The following is a 17764-nucleotide window of genomic DNA, read 5'->3' as shown; positions in this document are numbered from 1 at the left end:
TTCATCGTCATATTTTGCGCTTCGTAATGCATCACACATGTTCTAGTACCCCCACTCTTTCACTATGAAGCCACGCTGTTGTAACACTAGAAGAATGTGGCTTGGTATTGTCTTGCTGAAATGCTGAGTGATCGAAGATCACAGGCATTCAATGTTGATTTTCGGCCTTGCTGCTTACTTGAAGAGATTTCTCCAGATTCTCTGAATCTTTTGATGATATTATGGACTGTAGATGATGAAATCCCTAAATTCTTTGCAGTTGTACATTGAGAAACGTTGTTCTTAAACTGTTGGACGATTTGCTCACGCAGTTGTTCACCAAGTGGTGAACCACACCCCATCCTTGCTTGTGAATGACTGAGCCCTTCAGGGATGCTCCCTTTATACCCAATCATGACACTCACCTGTTTCCAATTAACCTGTTCACCTGTGGAATGTCACCTTGACCCTGAACTAGATAAGCGTTTACAGATAATGAATGAATGAATGAATTAACCTGTGGAATGTTCCAAATAGCTGTTTTTTGAACATTGCTCAACTTTCCCAGTCTTTTGTTGCCTTTCTTTTGGAACATGTTACAGGCCTCAAATTCAAAATGAGTGAATACTTGCAAAAAAACAATAAAGTTTATCTGTTTGAAAATTGTGTTGGTAGTGTATTCAATTGAATATAGATTGAAGAGGATTTGCAAATAATCGTATTCTGTTTTTATTTATGTTTTACACAACGTCCCAACTTAATTGGATTTGGGGTTGTACATGTATCAAAAATATATATATATATATATATATATATATAATGAAGGCTGAGCTAAATGTAAGAAAATCTGTTTGATTTTAAGTCAACATGAGGAAGCCTAAAAATTATTCTGGACCAACCATATACACATCACAGTGATTATAGACTAAATCCACATTCCCAACAAAAAATTAATGTCATTCATTTTCACTGCAGTTGTCCCTCAAGAGATGACTTTCCTCTCATTGAAACAGAGGACAAGGCCCTGCTGCGGAGGCTTAAAGGTCTACATTATATCTTTTAACACACTGCCCCAGTTTATTATGAAATGTCAGTTTCTTCAGTAGGTTTTATAACTGAAGCCTCACACAATTTCTTCACCTCTTTCCACAGCTGACATTCAGCAGAAAGACAGAGAGGTGTTGGAGCTGCTGCAGGAGCGAGTGACTCTGTTCTCAGATCTGGCAGAAGTTATGGGAGGTCATGAGGTTATGCTGCAGCTCAACTCCAGAAACTTGTTCAGAGCTGACACCCCTCAAGCACCTCGAGGGGAACAATTACTCACTCAGGCTATTACAGAGGGTGAGGGTGAAATGCTAACTTTCACAAAACCCTACTGGTCTTGTATCATGTACAAACACACATTGTTCAATTTCTGATTTTCCCTGCTTGTTTTCTATATGTATTATTTATGTGAGTGTTATATTTACCAAAATAATGAACATGAATTTATTCAGGATCTCTCATCCTTTCTCAACAGTGGACAGACTGACTGAACTGTTACTGGGCTCTGGTTTAGAGGTCTCTCTGGCATGCAGTTCCAATGGCCACCACAATCACACAGGGGCGCTAGTGATCAGTAAGTGTTTATAAAAAAAAAAAGAGACAGGAAAAGTATAGAAGAATGTCATTTCACAATGACCTCAGTCAAAAATTTTCTTTTATCATGCTTTGCACTGTCACAATGTGAGACAATTTGTAAATATCAAAAGAAATTTTTATTAAATATTTATTTTGCACACTTAATTTAGCCAATTTTGATTAATTAAAGATATCACAAATATTAGTATGATGTAACTGAATAAAGTATAAATTGTTAGTATATATATAATAAATGCATCTATCAAAGAATATACAGTTGAGGAATAAAAGCTGTTTTCCTGTTTTGAATGAAAGGAGCAGTAACAATAAAACTGGAGTAAATCTAGAATATGTGTCTAGTTCATGTGTATGTACTTGGATAGAAGACAAGCTCTCTAGGCTTAAATTCTAAAATGTCATACTGCTTCCACCTTGTAGCATGATTACAAAGTCCAGATTCATGGCACTATATGGTATTTTTTCATTAAAAATATTATTTTATCCTACTGACCAGTGTTAATTCCTTATCTTGTGTTCCTTCTCAATGGACAGATGGACAGGAGCTGATAGTGAATGGCTCAGAGGAGACTCAGGTAAGAGATGTTGAAAATGGAATAGTTTTTATGATGAGTTTCAGAAGTGGCCAAACAATCACTATAAATATTTCTAACACACATATCTACTGACAATGTTACTTTAAAGAAATTGACCAAACTGAGCTCAGATGGAGAGGATGTGTCACATTATTGCTGAGTTTTATGCAGTCCTGTAAAAAGGATAATTACTCATTATTCAAGACCTTCTGAAACTCACAAGTTTCCATGGCAACCTGAATCCAGTAAAAACCTATCACGATTCTGAAGCAGCACTATTATTGCTGCAAAACTTTGCTTCAAAAATCAATTACCAAACACTTGTTTTATATAGCATACATCAAACTGATGTCCTTTACCTCTTCAAAAAAGCAAGCTTTATAATGGGCTAGTAATGTATGAATCATATATGTTTGATTTATTAGAACTGGTTTTTTTATTTTTATTTTACAGGATGGCAATGGGAATCAGATGGAGGATAGGACACCGATTGAGGTAGAGCTTCCACTAAATATTTTAACTTAGCATGGACTTAGATCGGATAATGACATGGAAAACAACTGTGCCTTTAATGAGGGAATGTATGCTCCAGGATATTTTAAAGATATAAAAAGAGACTATATGTTTATCTTTATGAAAACTCAACTATCAAATATATTTTATTTGCATGAAAAAAACAGTATACTTTTGATTAATCCAGTGCACAAACACCACTAAGAAACAGACTGTTCTTAATGTACATAGGGAGGATATGGACTTTTCACATTGCTTATTTCTTTGAGGTAATCCTGCCAAGTGGTGTTATACTTGAGCCTGGCTAGCTCACACTGTGGGGTGTTCAAATGATTCAAAATTTTGATATGATAGAGTACAGTATATGTGTACAGTATATTTTAAAATTGATAATGCACAATAACTCTGGCAGCTGTAAAGATTTTACAACTCCACCTGCCTGAAACAGTGAGAGTTTAGCTCAGTAGTTTTAGTTTGTGCTTATATGCAGATTTTCTCATCCCCCAGTCAGTTAAGTCAAGGTAATGCAGAGTTGTTATTAAAAATGAAAGAAGCAGAAGCAATTATTGTTTTAACAGCTACATAAATGTCAAAATTAACAACAATCACTTTGCCAAATACAGAGTTTTCCTCAGTAGATATTCAGAAAAGTTTCTCTACATTCAGACTTGCGCTGTTCATGTCATGAACATTGAAATTATAAGCATGCTGTTCAAATGTCAGATGTTGCCAGCACTCGAGTCACTGTAAGTTGTACGCACCTGTTTATAAATATAAGCATGCTGATAAATCATATCACATTGGTAAAATATGTTATTAATCACTGTACAATTTATCATAAATGCACAAAACACAACATGAGATAAAAAAATCTAATAACATTAATATACCTAGAAACATTAACATTCATGGCATTTAGCAGGCACATAAAAATGCACAGTATCTCAAGAAATTAAATAAAATGTTAGTAAATGATAATTAATATTTAATTAAGTCCTGTGTTTCATGTGTTCACCATCACTAACTCACCTCATATGGGTGTCACAAGAAACAACTCCAAATACCTTTCAAATGCCCAGATTTTGGTGACAGCTTCTCTGAAACTTCACTCACCAAATATAAAAATTAGATTTATAAGTAAGTGCAGTTTACAGAATAGATGCAGACAATTATTTTGTGTGAGAGTGTGGTAGCATTGTTCCTGTGTTGATAAATTGTGTGTATTTCAGGAGGTGTCCCAGAGGCTGGTGAATCTCAGTGCTCAGCTCCATGCTCTGCAGGTCAGATTCTAGCCCACAGCATCTGACTCATATCTGATTCATGCATCTGTTTATACTGAAACTATTGTTCTCTCTATTTATTTCCTAAACAGTACAACAAAGTTTCAAATGAATGGGATAGAACAGCACAGATTTGAAAAAAAAAAAACTAAAACACACACACAAAAAAATCACTTTTTTTACTTTACAAAGGCATCTGTGTCTCTTGCAGTGAAAGTGTCTGCACATTTAAACTTCTGTCTGCAGTTGTATTTATTATTTGCTGCTAAATGATTTATTCATTGTTTTGTCATGTCCATTGTCCTTTACAGTTTGCTGAATTATTGCTATTCCCAACAGTAGTGCAGTGATTTGTTTGTAAATGATACATCTAACTCTAAATATTTCTGTGATTAATTCATAGCCTGACAGTAGGCATAAAATAATGTGAATGAGGAAATGGGCATTAGTTTTGCTGCAAAAATATAGTAGGTTCAGAAGATGGTAAATATATTTAGAATGTGATACATTTGACTCAGATCTATGAAGATCAGAGATTTGCTCTTATTTTCAACTGTGCTGTTAAGCTCATAGACAAATCATTAAATTTCATCTATTAATACACCGAATATAACTATACAATCAGGGAAATGTCTTAATTTAATTTTAATTTATTTACATACCCATCAGCATTACATATCAGATGCCATATTTCTACACATAATTACCATATTTAACCTCTATTTCATACGTTTATCACTTTCTCAGAGTGCAGTGATTCGTCAGGACTCAATTTTAGAATTCTGTCTGCGTGAGAGCTCTGTGTCTCCGACTGCAGCTGGAGCCCGTCCGGTGCGCTCTCTGTCACGTGATGGAGGCAGCGACGTGGGCTCAGTGGGTGAGCTGGCCCTGCTCCAGCGGCAGCACAGCCTTCTCCAGGAGGAGCTGGTCCGACTAAGAGGAGCTGAGAGCAAACTGAAGGACAGCGAGAGAGTGAGAGCTCAGCTGGAGAAGCAGTTAAAAGACCTAAAGTCCAACAGTTCTGCGCTGGGAGATAGCACAACAACATCTGCTTCTCAGGTAAAATGTCAGACTGTATTTTCACATTTACAGTTCATTTGTAGAGAATACAGAGAAATCACTATATGCATCGGACAAGGATAAAAACAAACAAACAAACAAACAAAAAAAACTATCAGGTAGTCATGATTTTTGGGCCTTCAGGTTGCACTACATTAAAAACAGATATAACCCCTAGTGCAAATCAATAACACAGACCATTGTTTATGGACATCCTTTTGCCACTAGATTCACAAAAAAACAAGTATAAACTTATGTGTCTGGTTGCATAAAACACCTAAAAACTCCAGGCAGGGTTTTCTCTTATTCAGGGGAATTACTTAAGTGTGTTGCATAAAATCCCTCAGACATTACACTTAACTGAGGGAAAGCTGTAAGGGGTTTACTGCAGTGACTGAGGTTTTGTTGCAGGGTTCTACTGTTTCAACAACAAAAACTAATTAAAAAATTAGTGTATATATATATATATATATATATATATATAAATGAATAATAATAATAATAATAATAAAATAAAATTTGTACTAAACACCACTGTTTGAGAGTTGCTTTAACAGTTTTAAGCTGTGTGGAGTGTCCTAGGATGTGTTCTAGTTATTTCATAAAGTGCAGTCAAATAGGTGCTCTGTTAATAACTTCATCACTTTGAATGTCTGGAGAATAGTACAAATATATAAATATGTATTAAACAATTATGTTGAACATGTAATAATTTTTTATGGTTTAGGAAATAATTTAAAGTCTTGTTTACATAATATAGTATGCACACTTCTCTTTATATTGGTCTTTTCTCCTTTAGTTTTTGTACTGACATAGTATTCTAATTAACAAAAGGAATAAGATTTCAAGGCTGTAGTGAAATTCATGACACTGCCTCTAATTTTGGAATGCCTCTCCTGCAAAACCTAGAAATTTGAGTATCCATTCATATTTTTGTAGTGTGGAATAGTTGCATATGGAGAGATATGTGGATGCTGGTGTGTCAGAGTGTCAGCACATGGCTGTTTGTTGTTACCCTAGTCCCGCCTTTGTTCCGCCTCCTCGTCTGGGTCTCATCTGGTGTGTTCTATTATGTAGGGTTATTCTTTTAAAAAGCAGGATTCTCCAGTTTGCATTTGCAAAAACAGATCAGTTAAATCTGAACAGTAACATTTTCATGTGACTTTAATTACTATTATACAATCATTCATTCATTGTCTGTAACCACGTATAGACTTCAGGGTCGCGATGGGTCCGAATCAAGGTGGGGAACTGTACAATCATGACATTGTCTTCATAGACACACTTATGCAGTGTTTTACTCTATTTTGGAAGTCGTTGCATGCTTAATAGTGTTCAGAGGTCAAATATCTGATCATGTGATTGGATTCAGCCTTCAGGTGTTATATTTGAATTTCCCCAATGTCGGACTAATAAAGTATTGTCTTATTTAATCTCAATTCTTACCTTTTACCAGATATGTCATTATAAAATGTATTGACATTTACCCACACTATCACTCCTACAGGCCCCACGTCAACATAAAGAGAGTGAGACTGACCCAAACACGGACACACCACTGGCCAGCCAGGCCTCTGTGGATCAGTTGGACTGCCTGCAGGACTGCAGTGACGTAGATGTGGATGTGATCTCAGATGATGACGATGATGATGATGATGATGATGAAGATGTAAAGGTGTCTCCACGTTCAGAGAGCCCAAGAGGTCAGTGTTGAAATGATATGGCTGTAACTTTTGGACAAAGTTAAAACCATAAAGCAGCTTTTAAAAATATTAGTTTTAGGAGCTTGACTCGAATTTGCAAGACTTCTGTAAAAGAAACTGCATTCTCTACATGTCTGATTGAAGGACCTTGTAAAGGTAGTGAAGAGTGAGATATTGCAAGCTTGGAGCATTGAGGCTTCAGTGGTGTAAAGTCTATTATAAAAGATTTACATTTCACCTTAATTTCAAAGGTAGTGTAATTTCTTAAACGTGTGAAGGTATAGAACTTAAAATGTGTTCTGACATAAATATAAAATGTAATGTTATTTATCATGGTTATGTAAAATTCTGCTGTGCTGTTACACTCAGTTCCATCCCTTCATCTGTCACAATTGATAGTTCTGTGATGTTTTTGAGTTTTTATTACCATTTATGTAATTTAGCAGTGTAACTTAGAATTAATGAAGTAATGAAAATGTTGGTAGGTGTTGTTGACTCATCCTGGTTGTTCCCAAACTGTGCTTTTCAGAAAATGCATGAGTGTCATAATTAATAGAAAGAACTCTGTGTTGCAGTGGTAAATCTGCATGATGCACATTTTCACAGTACATAGCTCTACTTCTAGAAACATTGTGATTATCTACACTGCCTAAAAACTCCTGACATTCAGAAACAAGCCGGAAAGTTAAATCTCACATTGTCTACTCGAGAATCTCTTCAGACTCTATTGAATCTGTATTGTTGTTATGCTTAGGCCTGAGCTCAGACATTCCTCAACTGAAATGTGTTAAACTTTAGCCTCATGTAATACTAATAGCAGCCCACACACACGCTTATGTAACTGATATTGATTCTGTTAGAATACACTGTACATGGACAAAGTATTTATTACAACACAGAGTCTCATAAATCACTCTCACCTACGCACCTGCTCACATAGACACAGTTCTGCCTGGGGAATCAGAATGAGTTCAGCAGTTACACTGTCATTTTGTATATGTGTGGGTGAATGAAAGTATGATTTTTAATGGAGAGGTCAGTTGAGTTGAAAAATTCAGTGCATGCACTGACAAGTGCATTTGAGTTTAACTAAAAATACTGCAGCGAAGTGGAAGCATTCTAGCTCTGAATCTAGAAAACTAGCCTCAACAAGCAATGCATAGACCATGTGCATCTAAATACACAGAACAAATTCTTAACTTCTCATTCATGTGAGCAAGATCCTGTAATCCTGTCACTTGAATTATTAACACTGGAGCACTGGTGGCCATTATTTTTTGTTGCTTTCTGTGTCATAACCATAAATCAGCAGGATAATTAAAACTCAAAGCAAATTCTTAGAAGAATGGGCATTAAGTGCTTTCGGGGGGGAAAAACCCCTCCTACCTCTCATGGTGTGTTCTAATTTTCAGTGTGTGTGTATACAGGTGCTGGTCATAAAATTAGAATATCATGAAAACTTTGATTTATTTCAGTAATTCCATTCAAAAAGTGTATTATACTCATACATTACACACAGACTGATGTGTTTATTTCTTTTAATTTGATTATTATAACTGACAACTAATGAAAATTTCAGTATCCCCAAATTAGAATATTATAGAACAATACAAAAAAAGGATTTTTGGAAATGTTGGCCAACTGAAAAGCATGAACATGAAAAGTATGACCATGTACAGCACTCAATACTTAATTGGGGCTACTTTGGCCTGAACTACTGCAGCAATGCGGCGTGGCATGGAGTGGATCAGTCTGTGGCACTGCTCAGGTGTTATGAGAGCCCAGGTTGCTCTGATAGTGGCCTTCAGCTCTTCTGCATCATTGGGTCTGGCATACTGCATCTTCCTCTTCACAATACCACATAGATTTTTTTTTATGGGGTTAAGGTCAGGCGAGTTTGCTGGCCATGGTCCTTAAACCAGGTACTGGTAGCTTTGGCAGTGTGTGCAGGTGCCAAGTCCTGTTGGAAAATGAAATCTGCATCTCCATAAAGTTGGTCAGCAGCAGGAAGCATGAATTGTTCTAAAACTTCTTGGTAGACGACTGCATGGACCTTGGACCTCAGAAAACACAGTGGACCAACACCAGCAGATGACATGGCACCACCAAACATCACTGACTGTGGAAACTTTACACTGGACCTCAAGCAACATGGAGTCTGTGCCCCTCCTCTCTTCCTCCAAACTCTGGGACCTTGATTTCCAAAGGAAATGCAAAATTTACTTTCATCCCAGAACATAACTTTGGACCACTCAGCAGTCCAGTCCTTCTTGTCTTTAGCCCAGGCGAGACACTTCTGAAGCTGTCTCTTGTTCAAGAGTGGCTTGACTCAAGGAATGCGACCGCTGAAACCCATATATTGCATACGTCTGTGTCTGGTGGTTCTTGAAGCACTGACTCCAGCTGCCGTCCAGTCTTTGTGAATCTCCCCCACATTTTTGAATTGGTTTTGTTTCACAATCCTCTCCAGGGTGCGGTTATCCCTATTGCTTGGACATTTTTTTTCTCTCACATCTTTTCCTTCCCTTAGCCTCTCTATTATTGTGCTTGGACACAGAGCTCTGTGAACAGCCAGCCTCTTTACAATGACCTTTTGTGACTTGTTCTGCTTGTGTAAGGTGTCAATGGTCGTCTTTTGGAAGTCAGCAGTCTTCCCCATGATTGTGTACCCTACAGAATTAGACTGAGAGACCATTTAAAGGCCTTTGCAGGTGGTTTGAGTTAATTAGCTGATTAGAGTGTGGCACCAGGTGTCTTCAATATTGGAACTTTACACAATATTCTAATTTCTGAGAAACTGAATTTGGGGGTTTCATTAGTTGTCAGTTATAATCATCAAATTAAAAGAAATAAACAATTTAAATATATCAGTCTTTGTGTAATGGATGTGTATAATGTACAAGTTTCACTTTGAATGGAATTACTCAAATAAATCAATTTTTTCATGATATTTTAATTTCATGACCAGCACCTGTGTATGTGTATATATATACACACACACAAGCCTGATTTGGAAAATGTTCAACTGGAATTCAATAACAGTGAAATGATTAAGGTGTGTTCCCGCCTTGCGCCCGGTGGTTCTGGGTGGGCTCCGGACTCACCGTGAACCTGGACTGTGACAGACAATGAATGAATGAATGAATGAATGAATTAAATTATTTCATGGAAAATAGCTTAATTTATTCACAGAACGTTCTTTTGCTTTTTTACATGTAGTTTTTTTTTTGTACTACACCATTTTTATGCAGCCATCATGAAGTTAGAAGATACTGGACAGTGCTGGGCTACAGACTTAGTAAACTGAATTTTTGTTACAGATGCAGTATAAACACTGTTTTGTATTAAAGAGTTAAAGGTGTATTTTTTTGTTCAAATTATTTCCCATACCCAGAAAAGATGCATTATGATGTTATTTTACACTTCTAGTAATTAGTGTATATAGCCCACAGTGCTGTAATTCTTAAAACATGTTTCTTTTGAATAATTATCATTAATATGTTGGAGGCTTCGGTAGTTATCATAAATTATGCAGCTGCCACCTTCCAATAAATCATACAACTCAGAGCCAAATACCTGGACCTGGATTTTAACTTCATACAGTCATGACAGCATTTTCAAACACACTACTATTTGTGGTGAATATGGGTCACTAGGGGGCACTGTAAAGCTGAAAAACTCCATTTATGTAAATAAACATCATACAAATGTAAAAATTTGCACGCAATTGTACAAACAGAATTTTCTAACAGCTTGATATCTTACAAACTCTACTCTAATATCAGTCCATCAGATTTCAGTAGGCCTAGGAAAGGGTTCAAATTTGGAAAAAGGGCATATAACGTGTGACCATGTACATTATGTATGCTAGAGATCATCAAATGTTTTGACTGGGTTAGCTCAACCACTTTGCAGATGTATTTTATAAGAAGAAATGGACCATTTCTTTTCTTTTTTTTCTGCCTATCTCACTTAATTTACAGTCAGAAGGTCATTGCTCTTGTTCATGCTTCCACTCTGCATTTTGTCAATCATGGCTATATTTATTTTTATTTTTGGCTTCATCCAGATCTGCAAGACATTCCGGAGGAGAGCGAGTCAGCTCCAGAGCCACGAGCACGGGAATCACGATGCTAATGCTCGACCGGTGCCTAAAACTTAAAACTTGACTTTAGTCTTAGTTTAATGGAATGGACCTAAATCTACTGAATCACAAGACTGTCTGAAAAGTGTCTTCCTCTGAACTCTAAAGGAAGACTATATAGCTATCAATATTACATTAATCATATACTATTTAATTGTATCTGGTGATTTTTGTTTTGCTTTCTTTGTTGCATATTTTGGAACTGTATTATTTGACATTGTTCTGTTTTATTTTTTGGTTTAAATCCATTCATTTGGGTTTTGACATCAGTGGACCAATAACAATATGCCAAAGCAGCATGACTGATAACAAGCTTGTAAGTAGCGAGCTTATACAAATAACAGGACTCTGCACTCGATGTTGCATGAAGTGTTAATTGTTATTATATGAACACATAAATCAGCTAAACTTGACAGTCGATAAATGAACTACACAAGCCTTCAGGACATATTTCTTTACAGCAATTTGAATGCTGTATTGGATGCTTTGCTTCTTACACTTGTTTAATTCTTCAGTAATAGTGACAGAGTCTTGTGCAAATATTTCATTTTAGGAAATGAAAAAATAGGAAAAGATCTTGTTTTGCTCTTTATTAGTAATTTATTTATTCTTTCACTTTAGTAAAAAGTTGAATGTCTTTCAGGCACATGCTAGCAATTTTTGACAGAAGCCATAATCTGAAACAAAACAAAGACCCTTAAACCAAAATCAATTGCTGTATTTTAAATTAAAGTGAAAACAGCTACTTTTTGCAGATGAGAATGTGAAACCGTATGGATTTTCTTACATTAAATGTGTTAATACAGCTTTATATAAGCATGATGAGTTTAGTATGCTGTAGATATTTTGCTGGTCATTGTAGCTCACAGCAAAAACTCAGTGAATCTAGGTAGATATATTATGATCTTTAGTTGTTTGTTTGTTTTTTTTTGTAAATTGTTTATATGAGATATTTTATTTGCTAAGATGATCTCAGCAATGGACTATGCTAACAGCTTCCAATTATTATTTTTTTTTTTGCTTTTTGGAAACCTTGATCTGACAATGCCATAATTCATTGGCTATGTTTCTCAACATAAAGTATCTTAAACTTTGATTTCAGGAAGCAAAATACAGAGATTATTGTATGTAGAATTCTATTTCTTCCTATTTGGAAAGTTATGTATTATGTTTATTATGCTTATGTTTACTTAACATTGAAAGGATTTGTATGGAAAATGAAATAATATTGATATGTTTACATATTGTTTGAAATACTATTATGACTGAAGAGTATTGTTATGAATTTCAGAATAAAAGTTATTGGCTATGGTTGGAATATGGTGAAGTAAATGCAGCAATAAATAAATGTACACTAAACAATCACTGGATTAGGAACTCCTGCCTTGTATATACACTCACTGTCATTTTATCAGTTCCACTGTCAATACATGAGCACTTTGTCGTTATACAATTACAGACTGTAGTACACCTGTTTCTCTGGATACTTTCTTATTAGGATTTTCCTAATCCATTGATTATTCATTGTATAACAAAACCAAAATCTGCAAATGATAACTTTGTAGGATTATTATCATGATGCTTTTATTGTATGACTTTTTTTTCCAGAAAATCCAAATTGAAGGGCAGCTGGGTTTATGTTGTTCCCAAATGGTGATAAATGGAATTACAAGATTTCAGCATGTCTGTGACGATAACATTTTTGCTAATGCAAAGTTTGTTAGCTATTTTGATAATGAGGCACTCAATCACTAGAACACATGCAGGCTAACAGGAAAACCAAGCGCAGTGTATTTACTTAAGAACTGAATTTTTTGGACAGTTGCTTTGTGCTGCATTTTTGAAAAGCTAGCATTGCTGTTTTAAACTTGAAAATAATGCATATATAAAATTTTTACAATCCCAATTTCCGAATTTCTGTGAAAAATATAAACAAAATGCAACACATCATTTAAACCATATATATATATATATATATATATATGGTTTAAATGATGTGTTGCATTTTTTTTATATATATAAAATATATATATATATATATATATATAATTTTGATGGTAGCAGCATGTTACAAAAGTTGGGACGGGCAAGTTTCATCACCTGTTTTTCAACACTAAGCATTTGGGAAGTGAGGAGACCAGTCACCGTAGTTTTTAAAGTGAAATTTTTTCCCATTTTTGCTTATTATAGGAATTAAGCTGCTCAAAATCTCTGTGTCTTCATTATAGAGTTTTTCGTTTCATAATGCACCAGTTATTTCCAGTGGGTAATGGATCTTCTCTATTTTAGCTTCTGGACTCTTCTACTAAGGAGCAGGTAGTGTCGCAGTCACACAGCTCCAGGGACCTTGAGGTTGTGGGTTCAAGTCTCGCTCTGGGTGAATGTGAGGAGCTTGGTGTGTTCTCCCCGTGTCCGCGTGGGTTTCCTGCCACTGTCCAAAAACCACACATTGGTAGGTGGATTGGCGACTCAAAAGTGTCTGTAGGTGTGAGTGTGTGTGAATGTGTGTTTTGCCCTGTGAAGGACTGGCGCACCCTACCAGGTGTATTCCTGCCTTGGTGGTAGGTTCTGGACCCACCGCAGCCCTGAATTGGATAAGCGCCTACAGGTAATGAATGAATGAATCCCAATGTTTATGGAAAAGGGGTTTGTATTCATTCAATTGTTTTTTTTTAATTAGTTTTCTTTGGTTTTAGTTACAAAATGCCATTGATCGACCAACATGAACAACTGGTTCCCCCTCAGTAATGGCCAACAGGGTGGTTTGTGCTCCATGGCCCAGTGGCTGAGAAACCCTGAATTCATCTTCACTTACTAGCTATCATGAGATCTCTAATTTTGTAAATGTGGTGGCAATCTGTTACATTTTGACAAAATCAAAATAGCACATTTGCTATATGGACTGACAACAGCAGAATGTATGTGATGCCAACAGTAATACTGGACAATCTGAAATCTACAAACCTGAAAAGTTCCAGAAATGTTGGGCATATTGTGTGTGTGTGTAATGCAATAACAACAATAATGTGAATGGTTAATTCCCTTAACTACTTATTAGCAATGACCATATTATAAAGCAGTGAACTTGACTCATGTTCAAAAACAATAAACAATTATGGGGATTTTTAATGTCATTTACTCAAAAACTATACAGTAAAATCATATTTCATAGGAACATAATATGGCAAACACTGAACTGATATATGTTGGTTGTATGGACTACTTATTCAAAATAACCATTTTATAAAGCAGTAAACCAGGAAAATTATGGGGACTTTGAATATCATTTACCCAAAATAATGTTCTTTTATTATGTTTAAGGGCTATTAATGAATCCATTGTGAGTGGGTGATTTTACTGAGTAAGGTTTATAGGCAAAACAGAAAAGCATTAATAAAGAAAGTGTATTTCTCCAAATTCCCCACATTTTTAGAAACGCTGGTCTATGAACACCAGAATCCACATTAAGATCTAGAATGGAAAGAGGCCAGTCACAAGTGCAAGCTCTATTAAGACATACTGTTGTAGCATGTGCAGAATGAAGCCTGGGATTGTCTTGCTGAAATAACCATAGACTTCCCCTGAAGAGATATCACTTTGACTGCAGCTTATGTCTCACTAAAAATACATTCCATATCAATGGTTCCTTCACACATATGCAAGTCAACCATTACATGGGAACTGATGCACCCTCACACCATAACTAATGTTATTACATAACAGTATTTTTAGCACCTTTTCATCTCTTGCTGTCACTTTCGTCTTTGACATGAAGAACTTGGCATCCATTTTTCCTGAAAACAAGCTGAATTATGGGCTCATTTGTCCCAAGCAGACATTCCACTGTTTCTGACCATTTGAGCTGTGCTTAGTGCACCAAAAACTTGGCAATATTTCTGCATAGAATAAAAGTATAGTTTTACCTTTCATAATATCGCACACATTGCAGTTCTTTATTCATTAGTGGTGTGTGTTAACTGACATCAGTAGCCCATCTATATTTTTTCAGTGTTATTACATTTTCTTATACAATGTTGTCTGAGGATTCGAGGTTCATACATATTTGACAGGTCCCCTGAAGTTTTTCCTCAATATTATGTAATCTAGATGGTGAAAGACCTGAACAATTTTCAGTATGGCTTTGAATTTAATTTTGAATTTTTATTTTTATTTTTTTTTTGAACTGTTTAAGTTTTTTTTATATTCACCTGTATATAGTAGTTGAATGTTTCAAAAGAGTGTAACTTGAATTTTCTATAAATTTTCTCTCCTAATTTCTCCATCCCAACTTTTTTGGAGTGTGTTTTAAGAACAAAATGATTTATATTTACAAAATACAGTTTGGTCAAATATTGGAAATATTTTCTTTGATAATTGAAAGAATTAGCAAATCACATAATTTTAGTTCTATTGCATTACAAAACCTTCTGTAAAAGGGTTTATAATGTACTTTAGTTTCTGCACAGCTACTGTTCAGTTTCTACAGATGCACAGACTTGACTGTTCCTGACCTGAAATTCACACACACACACACACACACAAAACCTGGTATGTATCGTCGCTGTCCAACGAAAAACTTTTCTCCATTTTTGCCTTTTTTTTTTAGTTTACTACATATTTTGAACAAATGGTGTGACATTCATGATGAATGGACCAATAGAAATGCTCCAAAATTACACTGATTTTCATTGACAGTTAAGATTTTCTCTGTCTTCTGTAAAGTTACTATTTCTGGAGATACATACTTTTCATTGGACAGCGACTGCTATGCAGAGTGAGACCATTAGAACCAAGGCATGCATCTTGCAATCCTTCTCAAGTCTTTGTAGGTAAACCTCTGCCAGAGAGAATCTGTACGCATGCATTTTAACACACACAAACCACATTTAATACACACATGCCTGCAGCAGCCAGGGCTGGGGATGCTGGGAAAAGAAGGTAGATCCACTTGAAATCTAGATCTTTCACTCCAGCCAGTGACTAATCCACAGGACAATGTCAGCCAAGAGACAAGTATTAATATCTCCACAGCATTCCCACACACACATACACACAGAGACCCTCCCTATACAAATGACGGTTGTTGTCTCTGTCTCTGTCTCTCTCTCTCATTCTTATATTCTCTTTTTTCATTTTTCTGTTTAGTTTTCATTCTGTCCCACTACTCACTCTCTCTTTCTCTCAATATTACTTCTCTTTTGCTTTCTTTCCACCTCTTACAAACAAAAAGAAAAGAAAAAGCTGTAATAACATTATAAAGAATGTTTTACAATGTCAATCAGTATTCTGAGATAAATATCTGATATGTCTTTCTACTGAGCATACACAGGAAAAGTGACCTTTTTATATTAATGTTAAATTAATTTAGAAATGTCATATAGAGCTCTTAAAGTTTATTTATAATTTCAATGAACACAAGGACACTACAGAAAAAAATGGGAAATCACTTATAACCAAAATATTACAAATAATTACAAATAGTATGAGATGGCATAAAAACAATAAAATAGCACAAGATTCAGCTAAAAGCTAAAAGCCAATTCAAATAATCAAAGACCTATTAGAGAAAATGATTTGGAAGAGTTTGAAACCTTCTATGGTAAAAAATAAAATAAAAAGAAATCCACATACAGATATTTTTTTTAAATACCAATACCAAGCTTAGGCCTGAGTGTTCTTCCTTAATATCTCCTTCATGATCATCTTCAGCCACTTTGACTCATTGCTTGGTTATTTTACTCATGAAGTTTAGCAGTAATCATGTTAATGAAAGCATGCTCCTATAAAATCTTCATTTGATCATTAATTCTCTATTCACTGCATATACTATAAACTAACAGGAGAATGCCCATGGAGCATTTGAAAAAACTGTGGTATAGAACCTGAACTGCATTACAAGCTGGCTGGCATACTATAAAGTGCTGTTTCTGTAATAAGGAGTCCAAAGTAATTATCAGCATGTGGAACAGAAATCAAAAACTTATGTGTAGTAATCTGTAAGATGAAGACAAAAGAAGTGGGAAAAAACCCACACCTCAAAATGTAATTCACAGATACCATGGTGTGCACTCAACCAGATAAAAGCAGTCTCATCTTTAAAAAAACTGTAAAGTGATCAGTGTGTCGACTGACAGGTCATAAGTGCATAGCACTGGGGAGAGTAGTAGCATCTCTCTCTCTCTCTCTCTCTCTCTCACACACACACACACACACACACACACACACACACACACCTGTGCCTGTCACAAATGCAAAGGCTTTGTCTTATTATAGCAGAAGCCTTGCTCTGCCCATAGCCATCAAACCTTCTTTTTGTCTCATTTGTCACACATAATTCATACTTTGTTCTTTTTAGCTGAGAAAACAACACAGTATTGTTTTGGGCCCAAACCTTAAACTGACCAGAACGTCAGGAAGACAATAAGATTTAAAGAGTAGACTCATACTGACATAAAAGTGAAGATACTCCCTGAGAAATCAGTCAAAAACATAGCAGCACTTAGCAGCACTCTTTCAAAAAGTGGTACAGTTAGTCTAAATGATACTGAATCCCAATAATATGATCTGACCAGTGATGTTTATGCCTGTATTAGGTGAGTTACTAGGAGAGGAACACTGGGAGGGGCAATAATATGAGGTGGGGCCTTATTAAAATTGGGGGTGGGGGGGGGGGGTCAAATGTCCTAACCCTTATAAAGGCCCTGGCCCTTTCTCTTGCTGAGTTTGGGCTCTCTATCCTTCACTCCGTCCCTCTCTCCCTCTTTCTTTTTCTCCCTCTCACTCTCACCCTGCAAGGTCTCTGAGCTCCATCCTACTTTCAGATCTTCATTCATCTGAATTCTCTTACTGTGAGCCACACACACCAAAGCCAAG

The 17764-nt window shown here is 35.8% G+C and overlaps 1 protein-coding gene across 2 annotated transcripts in view; it reads left to right on the top strand.

The window, feature by feature from the left end:
• Window positions 1-12450, top strand: part of arhgef2a (Rho guanine nucleotide exchange factor (GEF) 2a) — a 68395-nt gene extending 55945 nt beyond the window's left edge. The window contains exons 20-28 of one of the 2 annotated variants that reach the window (XM_066674883.1): window positions 955-1022; window positions 1132-1320; window positions 1499-1597; window positions 2152-2192; window positions 2646-2687; window positions 3935-3985; window positions 4733-5044; window positions 6552-6747; window positions 10817-12450. In XM_066674883.1, coding sequence (XP_066530980.1) covers window positions 955-1022; window positions 1132-1320; window positions 1499-1597; window positions 2152-2192; window positions 2646-2687; window positions 3935-3985; window positions 4733-5044; window positions 6552-6747; window positions 10817-10884 — 1066 coding nt within the window. In that variant the 3' untranslated portion in view covers window positions 10885-12450. The remainder of the gene's footprint in view (window positions 1-954; window positions 1023-1131; window positions 1321-1498; window positions 1598-2151; window positions 2193-2645; window positions 2688-3934; window positions 3986-4732; window positions 5045-6551; window positions 6748-10816) is intronic. The other variant, XM_066674884.1, reaches the window with a different exon arrangement.
• The last annotated feature ends 5314 nt before the right edge of the window (window positions 12451-17764 follow it).

Source organism: Hoplias malabaricus, chromosome 6, assembly GCF_029633855.1.
Source record: "Hoplias malabaricus isolate fHopMal1 chromosome 6, fHopMal1.hap1, whole genome shotgun sequence".
Taxonomy (NCBI): Eukaryota; Metazoa; Chordata; class Actinopteri; order Characiformes; family Erythrinidae; genus Hoplias; species Hoplias malabaricus.
This window is presented reverse-complemented; position numbering and strand designations above follow the sequence as displayed.